General features: G+C 39.0%; 1 protein-coding gene across 2 annotated transcripts in view; it reads left to right on the top strand.

The window, feature by feature from the left end:
• IQCH (IQ motif containing H) overlaps positions 1-14,447 on the top strand; it is a 213,853-nt gene that overhangs the window by 9,096 nt on the left and 190,310 nt on the right. For both annotated transcript variants that reach the window (XM_032623387.1, XM_032623393.1), the window contains exon 4: positions 11,289-11,406. In XM_032623387.1, coding sequence (XP_032479278.1) covers positions 11,289-11,406 — 118 coding nt within the window. The remainder of the gene's footprint in view (positions 1-11,288; positions 11,407-14,447) is intronic.

Here is a 14,447-nt window from a genome sequence, read left to right as displayed (position 1 = left end):
ACAGGGAACTCACCTAGTGCGCTGTGGTAACCTAAATGGGAAGGAAGTCCAAGAGGGAGGGGATATCTGTATGTGTATGGCTGATTCATTTTGTTGTGCAGTGGAGGCTGAGGCTAACACAACACTGTAAAGCAACCATACTCCAATAAAAATTAATTTAAAAAAAAGAAGTTAATGGCAGAATTTGGACTTCAATAAAATTTATTCTCCATTACTTGTACTGCATTCTAGTGCCTGACACCATGACAATTGTTTCAGGGTCCTAGTTTTGGTGTTATATATATATATATTTATTTTTAGTAAAGCATATCCAAAATTCAACTCCCAAAGGAAATACTTTAAAAGAAATCAATTTTTATGCTATTCAGGTTATGTGGGACTTTCTTTACAGTTTTTAGCCTGTCATACGTGCTTTACTGTAAAGATGATTTTGGTATCCAGGGTAAACAAAACAAAAATAATAAAACTTGCTTGAAATATTCATTATATAATACACCCTAAGAGATGATTTATTAAAATTAGAATTGAGTTAAAGAGAAATGACCTTTCCACACACTACTATATATAAAATAGATAACTAATAAGGACCTACTGTATAGCACAGGGAGATCTACTCAATACTCTGTAATGACCTTTATGGGAAAAGAATCTAAAAAAGAGTGGATGTATGTATAACTGATTCACTGTGCTATAGAGCAGAAACTAACACAACATTGTAAATCAACTATACTCCAATTAAAAAAAAATAAAAATAAAAAAGAGAAATGACCTTTCCTTACTTTGGACCTTCTTACATCCAGGCTTCCTGAATTTGAGTGTATATAGATTAAGGTTTTGTACTCAGCTTAAAACCCCTGTGGCCCTATTTGCATCATACATGTATACCAAGCATAAGTGAATCATATCAGAGAGTGAGGTCAAGTTTCAGAGAGCACACATGGAAACATGGAAATCTAGAGACACAGCCACAACCCAAGCCTCAGGAGTGGGGTGCAGAGGCTTGGGTGTACACTCTGCCTGTCTCCCTTTCTCCCACATGAAGGTAGTACCACAGGCATCCATCATCCCTTGGCAGAGGCAAACCTTCCCTAGTCTGTCTAGTTTTTAGTCATTTACATCTTACATTTTTAAATTTGGGAATAACAATATGACCTGCAAATAGGTTAATATACATCATCTTTTGACATAAACAATCTGTAGGGAAAATCATAAAAGGGATTCTTGGAGAAGAAAATATTGGAGGTTACTCTACCAACTTATATTGACCCAGCTCTAAATCAAGAGAGACACACAGGGCAAAGTGGGAGGCCTATTCAGATGGCAGCCAGGAGATCTGTAGTAGGTGGGGAGTGCGTAGCCAAAGGATGGAAGGTACAAACAGCAGTAAGAAAGCTCCAGAATGGAGGGGGTGGGGAAAGTACACAGGAGAAGAGATGTCTGTCACCAACTCTAATGAAAGTTCTCCTGTCCTGTCTCCAGCTTTCTCTTCGTCCTCTCATCTTGACAAAGAACAGAGAGTCTGGGCTGTAGATCTGCAAGCTATGATAACTGAAAAGAGCAAACTAGGTAGCAGAGAACCAAACAGAAAGATTCTGGCCAGAGACCTTTGCTTGTACAGTTCTTCTCCCTGGCCAAGATGTACCCTTGCCCCTTTTAGGGTCTGGAAGAGTAAAGGAAGGTGTTAGTGGGGGCATTCAGCTGGCTCCCAGGAGTGGTCCTTGGATCCTTTCTTTCCTGTTCAATACAATAATACAATCACCGGCCCTCTTACCAGGGAGATGGGAGCCTGGCAAGTTTGTAGGAGCCCTACGAGCCTGGGGGAGCAACTCAGTCATAGCTGTGGATTTGGGATGCTAAAGTGGCACAAAATTTGAAGATGAAATGAGGGGAGCCAAGGTCAAAACTGGAGAAGAGTCCAAACTGGGTTTTCAAAGTAAGCAGACCCAAGGCAGGCCCTAGGAGTGGAAGTGTGAGTCATAGGGCATGGCTCAGGGCAGAAGAGGAGAAGCAGCAGATGGAAATGGAAAACATGAGACCCAGGAGCTCAGGGCCGGTTGTCTGTGACTGTCATATTCCCAGGTAGATAGTCACACATGGCTCTGCACTTGGGGCGGGGCACTGTCCAGAGACTGTCATGAATAGACTTTGCTTCAGAGTCTGCTGTGGCCTCCCAGGAGATTATATGCAAAGCAGGTTGCAGAACCCCGAATTTCTTCAGGTTCACATGACTGGGAGGAGCAGGACTGACCAATTCATTGCATTTTTCTTCTGAGGTTCCATGACAAATTCCTTAGGATACCCAAGTAAACAAGGAGTTTTTTCATGACTGATGGAATGACTCACTGAGAAACCGGCTGTCACAACTGATCAGGAGGCCAAAGGGGGAGATTTAGTTTCATAAAAGTTTCAAGTTGGGACAGAAACTGGACCTGGCCTTGGATCCCACAAAGCTATCAGTCAAAGAATTTGGGTGTGAACCCATAAAATGTGCTTGCTTATTTGTAAATTATATACTTATTATCATAGAGAGTGAATTATCAACTAACAGCAGCATAGAAATGTTTCAATAATGAGATAAAGATGAACTAAACAGTTAAAAAATGTCTCTTACTTTATTAACAGCACAAAACTTCTTTCTCTTGTAAACAGGTTATTAATTATAATGTTTTGGTTTCTTAATCTTGTTAATCATGACAGCTTTATACTGGTTGTGGCTAATATCCCAAAAATACTCTACACTTAACTGAGATTCAACATTGATGCTGGTTGGATGTAAGCCCATATCTTAGTTAGTCTTCTGGATAATTTTTAAGTTTGGGGGGCTTGGGGAGGCTGACTCTTCATAAGTTTGATTGGTTGATCATCATTTTTACATTTTAATATGGCTGAAGAAAAGCTAGAAGTAAAAGTGTAAGTTCTGCCATTTTCTTGTTTTTCACCAATGCTTGTTATCATTTTGTTTTGTTTTGTTTTTGTTTTTTTGCTGCATGGCTTGTGGGGTCTTAGTTCCCCGACCAGGGATTGAACCCACGCCCTCTGGCAGTGAAAGCTCGGAGTCCTGACCACTGGATCGCCAGGGAATTCCCAATGCATGTCATCATTATCTTAAATACAGTGTGGCTTTTCGCAGGATTTTTTTTTAGGACACCTGTCCATTTTTCCAGGCTTAGTTTAGTTAAAACTAAATAATATAATCTACAAACCCACTTCATGAATAAACTGCAGTTCACTCTAATGCTCTGGAAAAACACATACAATGCTGACCCGCCTGTTCGTTCTTTTGTGGTTTGGAGCTTCCACTCTCAGGAGGTATCCAGAAGCGCAGGTGACAATGACCACGTGAGGGATCCAGTGACGAACTGAGTATTAAATAGTAGTACAAAGTAATTTCTTATTTTTATTTTTTATTTTATGCATCTTATTATAGATAAATAGAAGTTCTTACACTCTCTTCACACGACGAATGGCCTTGTCTTATGCATCACCTGAGACGTGGGTACCCTATTTGAGAGACCACAGGTCTAGAGTGACGGTTCTTAAACTTGGGTTTGCAGTCCTCTTTCACTGGCTCCCAGATGGGGTCCTGGAATCTGCATTGTAACAAACACTCTGGGCAATCCTCATGCAGATCATTTGTGCTTGGGATCCTTGGGACAAGCATGACTCCCTGGATTCAGTATTCTTTTGGCCAAATAGAGGGCCTGCCTCTGTGTGATCAATAGCTTAGTCCTGGAAATTCCGCTACCCCATTGCTATGAAGGGCTAGAGTAAGCCTCTTGCACTAGGATTGAGCCAAGAGTGGGACCTGGCAATAAGGCTGGTAGGCTTGTCAATGTCTGCTTACACAGTGAGTCTGGTGGAGTGTCAGGGGCCAAACAACCATGGTAGCAACTCCTTCTGAGAGGACTGGCATATAATAAGGACTACAAATTCCTGTTGCTCCTTTGACAGTAGAGCACAGTTCCTATGAGTAACTGAGATTCAATGTTTTTCAGATACATGGGGCTTCATTCTATTACGGAAGCCCAGGAAATTGGGAGAGTCCACTCAAAATGGGTACTATTCCTGAATCCACCTTTAAAAATTATTTAGAAAAGATAAACAATAATGATCATCATCCTCATTATCATGAATTTCATCATCATAACACTTGACAGTTTACAAAGGACTTTTTTTAAACCTATGAGGTAGATTTTTTTTTTTTTTTTTTTTTTTTTTTTGCGGTACACAGGCCTCTCACTGTTGTGGCCTCTCCCGTTGCGGAGCACAGGCTCCGGACGCACAGGCTCAGTGGCCATGACTCACGGGCCCAGCCGCTCCGCGGCATGTGGGATCTTCCCGGACCGGGGCACGAACCGGCGTCCCCTGCATCGGCAGGCGGACTCTCAACCACTGCACCACCAGGGAAGCCCTACCCTTTCCTTTTAAAGCTATGCAAACTGAGGCTCACACCAGTGTTCCAGGTCACACAGGTCATCAACAGTGAGGTCCACATACTACCCAAAGCAATCTACAGATTTAATGTGATTGCTACCAAATTACCCACGATATTTTTCACAGAAATAGAACAAATAATCCTAAGATTCATATGGAACCATAAAAGGCCCAGAGTCGCCAAAGCAATCCTGAAGAAAAAGAACAAAGCAGGAGGCATAACCCTCCCAAACTTCAGACAATACTGCAAAGCTACAGTAATCAATATCAGTGTGGCATTGGCACAAAAACAGACATATGGATCAATGGAACAGAATAGAGGGTCCAGAAATAAACCCACATACCTACAGTCTATTAATCTTCAACAAAGGAGGCAAGGCAGTCTCTTGGGAAAAAGACAGTCTTCAGCAAGTGGTGCTGGGAAAGCTGGACAGCTGCATGTAAATCAATGAAGTTAGAGCTCACCCTCACACCATACACAAAATTCATCTTAAAATGGCTTAAAGAATTAAACATAAGACATGACACCATAAAACTCCTAGAAGAGAACATGGGCAAAACATTCTCTGACATAAATCATACCAATGTTCTCTTAGGTCAGTCTCCCAAGGCAATAGAAATAAAAACAAAAATAAATAAATGGGACCTAATCAAACTTACAAGCTTTCGCACAGCAAAGAAAACCATACACAAAATGAAAAGACAACCTACAGGATGGCAGAAAATATTTGCAAATGATGTGACCAACAGGGGCTTAATTTCCAAAATATACAAATAGCTCATACAACTAAACAACAAAAAAACAAACAACCCTATCCAAAAATGGGCAGAAGACCTAAACAGACATTTCTCCAAAGAAGACATAAAGATGGCCAATAGGCACATGAAAAGATGCTCGACATCGCTAATTATCAGAGAAATGCAAATCAAAACTACAATGAGGTACCACATCACACCAGTCAGAATGGCCATCATTAAAAACTCTACAAATAACAAATGCTGGAGAGGATGTGGAGAAAAGGGTACACTCCTACACTGTTGGTGCAGCCACTGTGTAAAACAGTATGGAGGTTCCTCAGAAAACTAAAAATAGAATTACCACATGATGCAGCAATCTCACTTCTGGGCGTATATCTGGACAAAACTATAATTCAAAAAGATACATGCACCCCTATTTTCATAGCAGCACTATTCACAATAGCCAAGACACAGAAACAACCTAAATGTCCACTGACAGATGAATGGATAAAGAAGATGTGGTACACATATACAATGGAATACTACTGAGCCATAAAAAGAACAAAATAATGCCATTTGCAGCAAGATGGATGGACCTAGAGATTATCTTACTAAGTAAGCCAGAAAGAGAAAGACAAACACCATATATCATCACTCATATGTGGAATCTAAAATATGACACAAATGAACATATCTATGAAACAGAAACAGAATCACGGACATAGAGAACAGACTGGTGTTTGCCAAGGGGAAGGGGGTTGGGGGAGGGATGGAGTGGGAGGTTGGGATTAGCAGATGTAACCTTTTATATATGGAATGGATAAACAACAAGGTTCTACTGTATAGCACAGAGAACTATATTCAATACCCTATGATAAACCATAACGGAAAAGGATATTTTAAAAAAAGACTGTATATATATATGTATAACTGAATCACTTTGCTATATAGCAGTAATTAACACTGTAAATCAACTATACTTCAATAAAAAAATTAAAAAACAAACAGAATAGCGAGGCCCAGATTGAAGTCCAGTCAAGTGTCTGCAAGTATCCTCTCCTACACCATAGCTACCTGAAAACCAGGAAGGCTAATTTTCACAGGGGATGGTTTTCCCTTTTCCCAAGTATTGCTCAAGAAAATATCTGGTAGTTTTGTCTAACAGAGACAAAACCCAATAGATACACAAAGTGATGATAATGGATGCAGCACATGCAAGATTTCCCTAGCAGTCATTGAGAAAACAATGATAAGGACATTATCAAAAGTGGTATATTTTCTCCAAAGAGCTCAAAGTGCTTTTGTATTGTTTTCAAAATAGGTTTCATTATTATCCCTACTTTGGCAATGAGTCTTCTTCTATGTCAAAGTGTGATTCTTCCTCTTATCGTTGCTGGCTTGCACAGATTTTATTGCTTGAGATATCTGCTCACACTGTTCTTAATGACCACGCTTTGCTTATTAACACTAGGAGGGTGACTACCATCTGTACCAACACCATCAGAACTGCACAGAAATCTTCATTTTATATTCTGTGATGCTAGTGTTTTGAGGGGGAAAAAAAACCAAGAACAAAGCAGATAATCATGAGAAACAGTGAGAAGGAAAGAAGAAGTTTCTGTTAAATGATGAGTATAGATTAGAAGGTACATTTCCACTCAGTTATTGAAGCCCCCTTGGAGCCAATCTCTTCTGGGTTGTTACAAAGCAGTACACAAATCCTACTTATACAGAATATGACTACCTCCTAGTTACAGAGAGAGACAAAGCACAAGTTGTTAACACTTGGTCATCTAGGTGAAGGGTATTTGGATGCTCACTATTCTTTCAATTTTTCTATGGGTTTGAAATTTTTTGAAACAAAAACTAAAATTTTTAAAAGCATCATAAAGTTTAGAAATAACAATAAATTGGAAAACATTTCCAACACACATGATATAAAAATTGCTAATATTCTTAAATACAAAGTGCTCTCGCTGATAATAATAATAATAATAAAAACCCTTGACATAGACAAAAGGACATCAATAGAATACAGAGCTAGAAATGCAAATAACCAGTAAATAGGTGAAAAATATTTAATCTCACTGGTAAACAAGAATTAAATTATATATTACTGTTTTTCTTAACAAGTTAGCGAAACATGTCATTTAAAACACCCTAATACTCAGTGCTGATGAGGGGGCCGAAAGATGGGTGTACTTTTATACTACTGGTGGGAGGTATAAGTTGTCACAAAGTTCTTAAAGGAGGTTTTTCAAAGTATGTGAGAAGATTTTTTAAATTGTTATTTTTTAATTTGGTAGTTTGTATCTTAGGAATTTCTCCTAGGATATAAGGAGAGATACGCATGGATCTCTGTATAAGTTTGTTCAGTTCAGTGTTATATTTAGTAGCAATAAACTTGGAACCTTAAATGTTAACAGTAACAATGATTAAATCTGCAACACATCTGTGTATTATATAGCTATTAAAACCAATATTGTCCAAGACATTTTCATGACATGGAAAAATTCTCACAGCATATGTTGAGGGGAAAAAAGGGGGATGCAAAATTGTATCTCAATTCAAATTCACTTTTTTAAAAAAATTAATTAATTTATTTATTTTTGGCTGCATTGGGTCTTCGTTGCTGCACACGGGCTTTTCTCTAGTTGTGGTGAGCAGGGGCTACTCTTCGTTGTCGTGCACGGGCTTCACATTGCAGTGGCTTCTCTTGTTGTGGAGCATGGGCTCTAGGCACTTGGGCTTCAGTAGTTGTGGCATGTGGGCTCAGTAGTTGTGGCTCTCGGGCTCTAGAGTGCAGGCTCAGTAGTTGTGGCGCACACAGGGCAGGTTGATTTGTTAGTTGTTCCGCGGCATGTGGGATCTTCCTGGACCAGGGCTCGAAACAGTGTCCCCTGCACTGGCAGGCGGATTCTTAACCACTACGCCACCAGGGAAGTCCCCAAATTCACTTCTAAATACATAAATACAGAGGTAAAAGGATTTGTAAGAAATACACTAAGAGAGTTTCACTTCTAGGAAGATGGTATAGAAATACTTTCCCCTATTCCTTCTGATAAATACAATTAAAACCCCTGGATGTTATATATAAAACAAACTTAAGAAGACTCTGAAAGGTGGCGAGTAGGGGAGGACATGATGGTGAGGTCCCTGGATTTTCCGTTTGCCTCATCTATCCCATATCTGACCTATTTTATTTTCATTTCCTCTGAAGAAGTTCTCTTAACATTTCTTGCAAGACAAGTCGCTGGTGACCAATTCTCTTAGCTTTTGTTTGAGAACATCTTTATTTCTTCTTCACTTTTGAAGATAATTTCGCTGGATACAGAATTACAGGTTGGCGGGTTTTTTCTTTCCACACTTCAAATATTTTACCTCACTGTCTTCTTGTTTAAGTGGTTTATGAAGAGAAGTTTGATATAATTCTTATCCTTGTTCTTCTGTAAGTTTTTTCCCCAGTCTTCGAGATTTTCTCTTTGTCCTTGGTTTTCCATAGTTTGAATATGATTTGTCTAGGTGTGTTTTTTTTGGTATTTATCCTCCCTGGTATTCTCTGAGCTTCCTGGGTGTATGGTTTAGCATCTGTCATTAATTTTGGAAAACTCTTAGCCACTATTACTCAAATATTTCTTCTGCTCCTTTCTCTCTTCTTTTTCTGATATTCTCAACATGGGTATGGTACACCGTTTATAGTTGTCCCACAGTTCCTGAACATTCTGTTCTGCTTTGTTAATTTTTTTTCTCCTTGCATTTCATTTTTGGAATTTAAATTGACATTTCTTTAAGCTCACTGATTCTTTCCTTGGCCATGCCCAGTCTGTTAATAAGACCATCAAAGGCATCCTTCATTTCTGACAATATTTTTTATTTCTAACATTTCCTTTTGATTCTTTTTGGAGCTTCAACCTCTCTGCTTACATTACCCACCTGTTCTTGTATATTGTCCACTTTTTCCCATTAGTGTCTTTAGCATATTAATCATAGTTATTTTTAATTCCTGGTCTGATAATTCCAAAATCTCTGTCATATCTGAATCTGATTCTAATGCTTGCTTTGTCTCCTCAGACTGTTTTTTTCTTGCCTTTTAGCATGGCTTGTCATTTTCTGTTGGAAGCTGGACATGTTGTATTAGGTAATAGGAACTGAGGTAGGTAGGCATTTAGTGTGAAGTAAGTAGGCCTTTATCTGGCCAGGTGTTATGCCATGTTTACTGTCTGCTGTAACTGTAGATGTCTGAGGCTTCAATTTCCCCAGCTATCTTTGTTTTTGTCCCCCCTATTGTTTTTGGGTTTCCCTAGAAACTCCTTCCTAAATAGAATCTGAGACTTGCAGTTCTTTCACCTGTAATCCTCTGTATGCAGAGGCTCTGTGGATGTAGTATGTGTTGGGGGGAAACGTGCAATAATCCTGTGATTAGGTCTCATTCTTTTGGAGGGTCTGTGTCCCTGTTACCATCACAAGTTTTTCTCAGCATTTCCTCCCCTTAGGTGAGACAGGAAGACTAGAGGGAGCTGCAGTTAGCTAATTGCCCTTCTTCGGGTCAGATAAGGCTTTGATAAAATAGTTTTCCCTGAGACCCAGCTTTCATTATAGAGAACAGAACAAAGAACAGAACTTGGAGTATTCTCTTCCTCTTTCCCTGCTGGAAGCAGGAGGGGATTTTTCTCTGATCTTCACAGAGAAAACAAGGTGGGGCTCCTAGAGGTAAAACTCATGGAAGTATGGGTCATCTGCCATCCTAAGACTTGGCCCCTCGGAGTTTTTAACTCTCAAGGGAATCCACACTGAGCCTCCAGAAATTTGTTGACTAGAATTTAAGTGCTCTTCCCAGCACTGGCTCCAGCAGCAGGTTTCTGCTCTTGGGCTTTATCCACCTCTTTCTCCAGTTTTGAAGGCAGCAGTTTTCCCTGTGATCTCAGTTCTTTGATGTATCTAAGAAGAGTTGTTTTTCTGATTCTTCAGCTTTCTTGCTGAGGATTGGAGCGAAACTTCCAAGCTCTTTACATGTTGGAATGAAACCAGAGTCCATAAATTGCTTTTTAATTGTAATTTTACAAAAGTGGGCATCACAATAGAATCAAGAAAGTGAGTCATTTGTTGTTGAGTTTAATTGCCCTTAATTATGTTGACTATCTTAAAGAACTGGAACCTGCTTTAAAATTAAAATTAAGACCTACATTACACACATATACACATTCTTACAACTTTACTTTGTTTGCACATTGCTATCCCATGGAACTCCTCACTGCTTAACAAGGAAGACCTTTCACCACCTTTGATCCTTAAGTCTCTGCAATTATATGAAATAGCAGAAGTTTAAAGAGTATAATGATGGGGACTTCCCTGGTGGTGCAGTGGTTAAGAATCTGCCTGCCAATGGGTTCAACATGGGTTCGAGCCCGTGGTCCGGGAAGATCTCACATGCCACGGAGCAACTAAGCCCGTGCACCACAACTACTGAGACGCACTCTAGAGCCCAGGAGCCACAACTACTGAGCCCGCATGTCACAACTACTGAAGCCCGCATGCCTAGAGTCCATGCTCTGCAACCAGAGAAGCCACCGCAATGAGAAGCCCACACACCACAAGGAAGAGTAGCCCCCACTCGCCCCAACTAGAGAAAGCCCTCACGCAGCATCGAAGACCCAATGCAGCCAAAAATAAATAAATTTATGAAAAAAAATAAAAATAAAAAAATAAATGAAAAATATAAGGATGAACTGCTTAGGGATCAGCATTTTGAATATATTTAACATTGGCTATATTGTGACTTAATTTTATTTAACAAAATACAGCATATTGTATTTTTTTAATTGAGAAATATTTTATAGAGTAGTAATTCTGTCAATTGTGCATCATATAAACTCAGCCAGAGATAGAGCTTTTTATTCATGCTATAATGGTCATTATTGGGCTAGGAAGTTCTTATGCTTAATAAACAACTGCAGTTTTATAGTGGTAAAAATGCTAAAGTTGGTCAGATTTATTGTAATTACCAATAGAATATTTCCCATAAAATGTAATTTAACTAGGAAGCATTGTTTTTAAGTTACAATTTGTGAAGCTTTTATGATAGCAAATTTGACTTTAATTTTTTTTTTTAAACTTAGGTTGCTTCCAGCTGTAATTGATCAGAAATCATTTATTTTCCCTCTGGAATCTGAGGGGAAACTTTGGCAACCCCCAAGACAGCACAGTTCACTTCCACATGCCTTTCCAAGAGTAAAGGTAGGAAGAGAGAAATCCGTAGAGACAGAAAGTGGATTGGTGGTTGCCAGAGGCTGGAAGGAGGAGGGGGGGGAGGTGGGGAATGATGTCCATGCTTGTCAAGTGTCTTTGGGGGAGGATGAAATATCTGGAATTAAATAGTGGTGATGGCTGCACAACTCTGAATCTACTAAACACCATTAAATTATATACTTTGAAAGGGCGAAATAAAGTTTATGAATTATATCTCCATAAAGCTGTTAGAAGAGAATTTTTTTTTTTTCAAGAGCAAAGGTGGGAAATTGTGTTCTAAATGAGAAAACATGCAATTGTTGTTTCAGATATGTTCACAGCATGGTCCAATTTCTATGACAAAAGAGCTTTCTTTGAAGTTAAGTTTCCAGGCGGCAAGGAATAGAGCCCAAGAGGTTTCTGGCTTTGGTTATTCTTTCGATTTGATTCCTGTTTCCTCCCTGACTCCCCCAAAGTGGTAACAGTTCACCTCTTCTGGGTACCAGATGCTATTTTCAGTGCTTTGGGAACATTAACTTGTTTAACCTTCGGAATAATCCTAGAAGGAGATGTTATTATTATCTTCATTTTACTGATGAAGAAGCCAAGATGCAGAAATGTTAAATAAGTTGCCCAAGAGAACACAGCTAGTGTCAGAGCCAGGATCTGAACCCAGAAATGTAGGGATCCAGGGCTGTGCTCTTAACCACCGTGATACCCTTTTTTCAAGTAATAGCTTTATTGAGATACAATTTATATGCCATAAATTCACCCTTTTAAGAGGTTTTTAGTATATTCACAGAATTGTGCCACCATCACTTGGTACCCTTTTTACAATTGTTTGTATTAGTTCTAGGTACTTTGGTAGGAAGCATCTTTGCTGTGGACATCTTTGTTGCAAGCATTTCCACCACAAGCATTTTTGCCACATAACTAATTGGCCATAAGGCAATTTTGCTATAAGAGATAAAATAACAAAAACAAAAGAGGGACATTAACAAGGACATAAAGAAGCATGAGAAATGAATAACAAAATTTAAATGACTTTTTTGCAAAATACAAAATATTTGAATACATTTAAAATGTGGGTAGATCATGGCACTGCTGTACAAATGACCAATTTTATTTTGTGGGTTTTACCGAAGCACTTGTCTTTCAAGTCTTTCATTCATAGTATTTGTATACATATTTTTGTTTGTTTGTTGACTCATCTCCTCGTTTGGCATTGTGCTTTTTCTTTTTCACTGACATTTCGTCCGTCATTAAGAGAGGTATCCGTTTACAAATACTAGGGTGCGTGTTTGTACCTGAGCTTTGCGTTGCCCTGTGAAAGCCGCTAAGCTGTGTTCTATTCTTGGCATATTTGTTACATGTCCGCTGAAAGATGTTCCAAAGTTCTATGCGAAACCTGGCTTCAACTCTGCACCTTCAAGACCTTCAGTCTCTTTCTCTTTCCAGGTAGTGTGCTTCAAATAAGAAACCAGCTCTTGGGGCAAAATCATCATCGATCAGCTTGATAAAGCCATCATAATGACTAATGCATTTCAACCAGTGGAAACTGTCAAATTCAAAAACTGTCAACCAGTTATTTTATCTTTGATGGCAGAATTGCCTTATGGCCAATTAGTTATGCAGCAAGGATGTTTGCAGCAAAAATGCTTACAGCAAAGATGCTTATGATGAGAATACCTTGTATTTTCCTTTATTACATTTGCCAAAATTTGTAACTAGATATTGTTATATGATTTTTAAAAAAATGCCTGACTTCCCACTAGATTATAAGCTTAACGAGGGCAGGTCCATGTCAGTTTGTCCATTGCAATGTAATGCCAGGTAACTGTCAACAAATGTTTGTTGAATGAATAAATGAAACCGCCATAGTGACTTCGAATGGTGTGCTCATCCCCATATAAAATATTAATCCAGGATCCTCTGTACTCTCAAAGCAGCCCACTCCTACCTTTGTCACTGTACTTGTCACATTGGGTTCCTTCAGCCACTATCTGTGGAGTACTTCCTGTGTGCCAAGGACTGTTAGAGGCACCCTGGGATGAAACAATTCAGACCAGGTCCCCCGACTCTCACAGAGCTTACATTCTAGGGGAGTTGAGATAGACCATCAATAAGAAATACCAGGTAATAATAAAGGCTCTCACGAAAAACAAAAACAGAGTGCTGTTATAAAGGGAGCTTAAACTTCTCATCTTCCTTACTATTAAGCCTCTGCTTTCGTTAAATGTTTACTTTGCCAAGAATCTCAGGAGGGCCAGAGTTAGTCCATAAGCGGAAGATTAGAGATCTCCAGGTTGTAAAGACAATGAAATAAAATATATTGAGATTAGGACTATTTAGAACACATAGTTGCTATTATTATTCCAGGAAAAAAAAACAAAACAAAAAACTATGGCCAGAAATTTATTTTCCTAAAAGAGTTCTGAATCCTGGCAAATGATTATAAAGATAAGGGATCTTATGTGCCCTGTGTTCTTTTAAATACTGCGAGCAGGGGTGAGCTTCATTTAGAAAGGGGCATGGACTGTTTCCCACCCCTGACTTTACCTTCAGGGCCTGGATCCCTATTGTTGTTTTATATCTAATATCAGTGACATCTGCTTAAAAATGCATAACTGCTGACACAAAGATAGCCCTAATATTGCGCTGTAAAGTCAATGACAAACAGTGCTGTTTTGCCAGCTGTTCTATAAGCCTACTACCCAACTTCAAAGCTTGTATTATTGAGTAGCTGTGAAATCCAGCTGGGATATTACCACCTTTAATTGCCCACTGCCAACCTTTTAAACTAGGTAAACCCCAGTTGCTACTTTAAGCTCTTTCTCCAAAGTGAAGAAATTGTTTTTGGAATTCCATTTCACACCAAAAAAACCCTAAAATGACAAGTCATCGGAGTTTCTCAGTTGTAATTAAGAATCACAATAAAGAATTGTTTATCACTTTCTCTTACATTTGAAAAAGCCATATTCTGATGGCTTTTCTTTATAATATAAAGAAAAGACTGGAGCTAAGGCTCCAAATCAACACCGGCCCAATCC

This window comes from Phocoena sinus, chromosome 2 (genome assembly GCF_008692025.1).
Source record: "Phocoena sinus isolate mPhoSin1 chromosome 2, mPhoSin1.pri, whole genome shotgun sequence".
In the NCBI taxonomy this organism is placed as follows: Eukaryota; Metazoa; Chordata; class Mammalia; order Artiodactyla; family Phocoenidae; genus Phocoena; species Phocoena sinus.
Note: the sequence above shows the minus strand (reverse complement) of the source record. Positions and strands in the feature narration are given on the sequence as shown.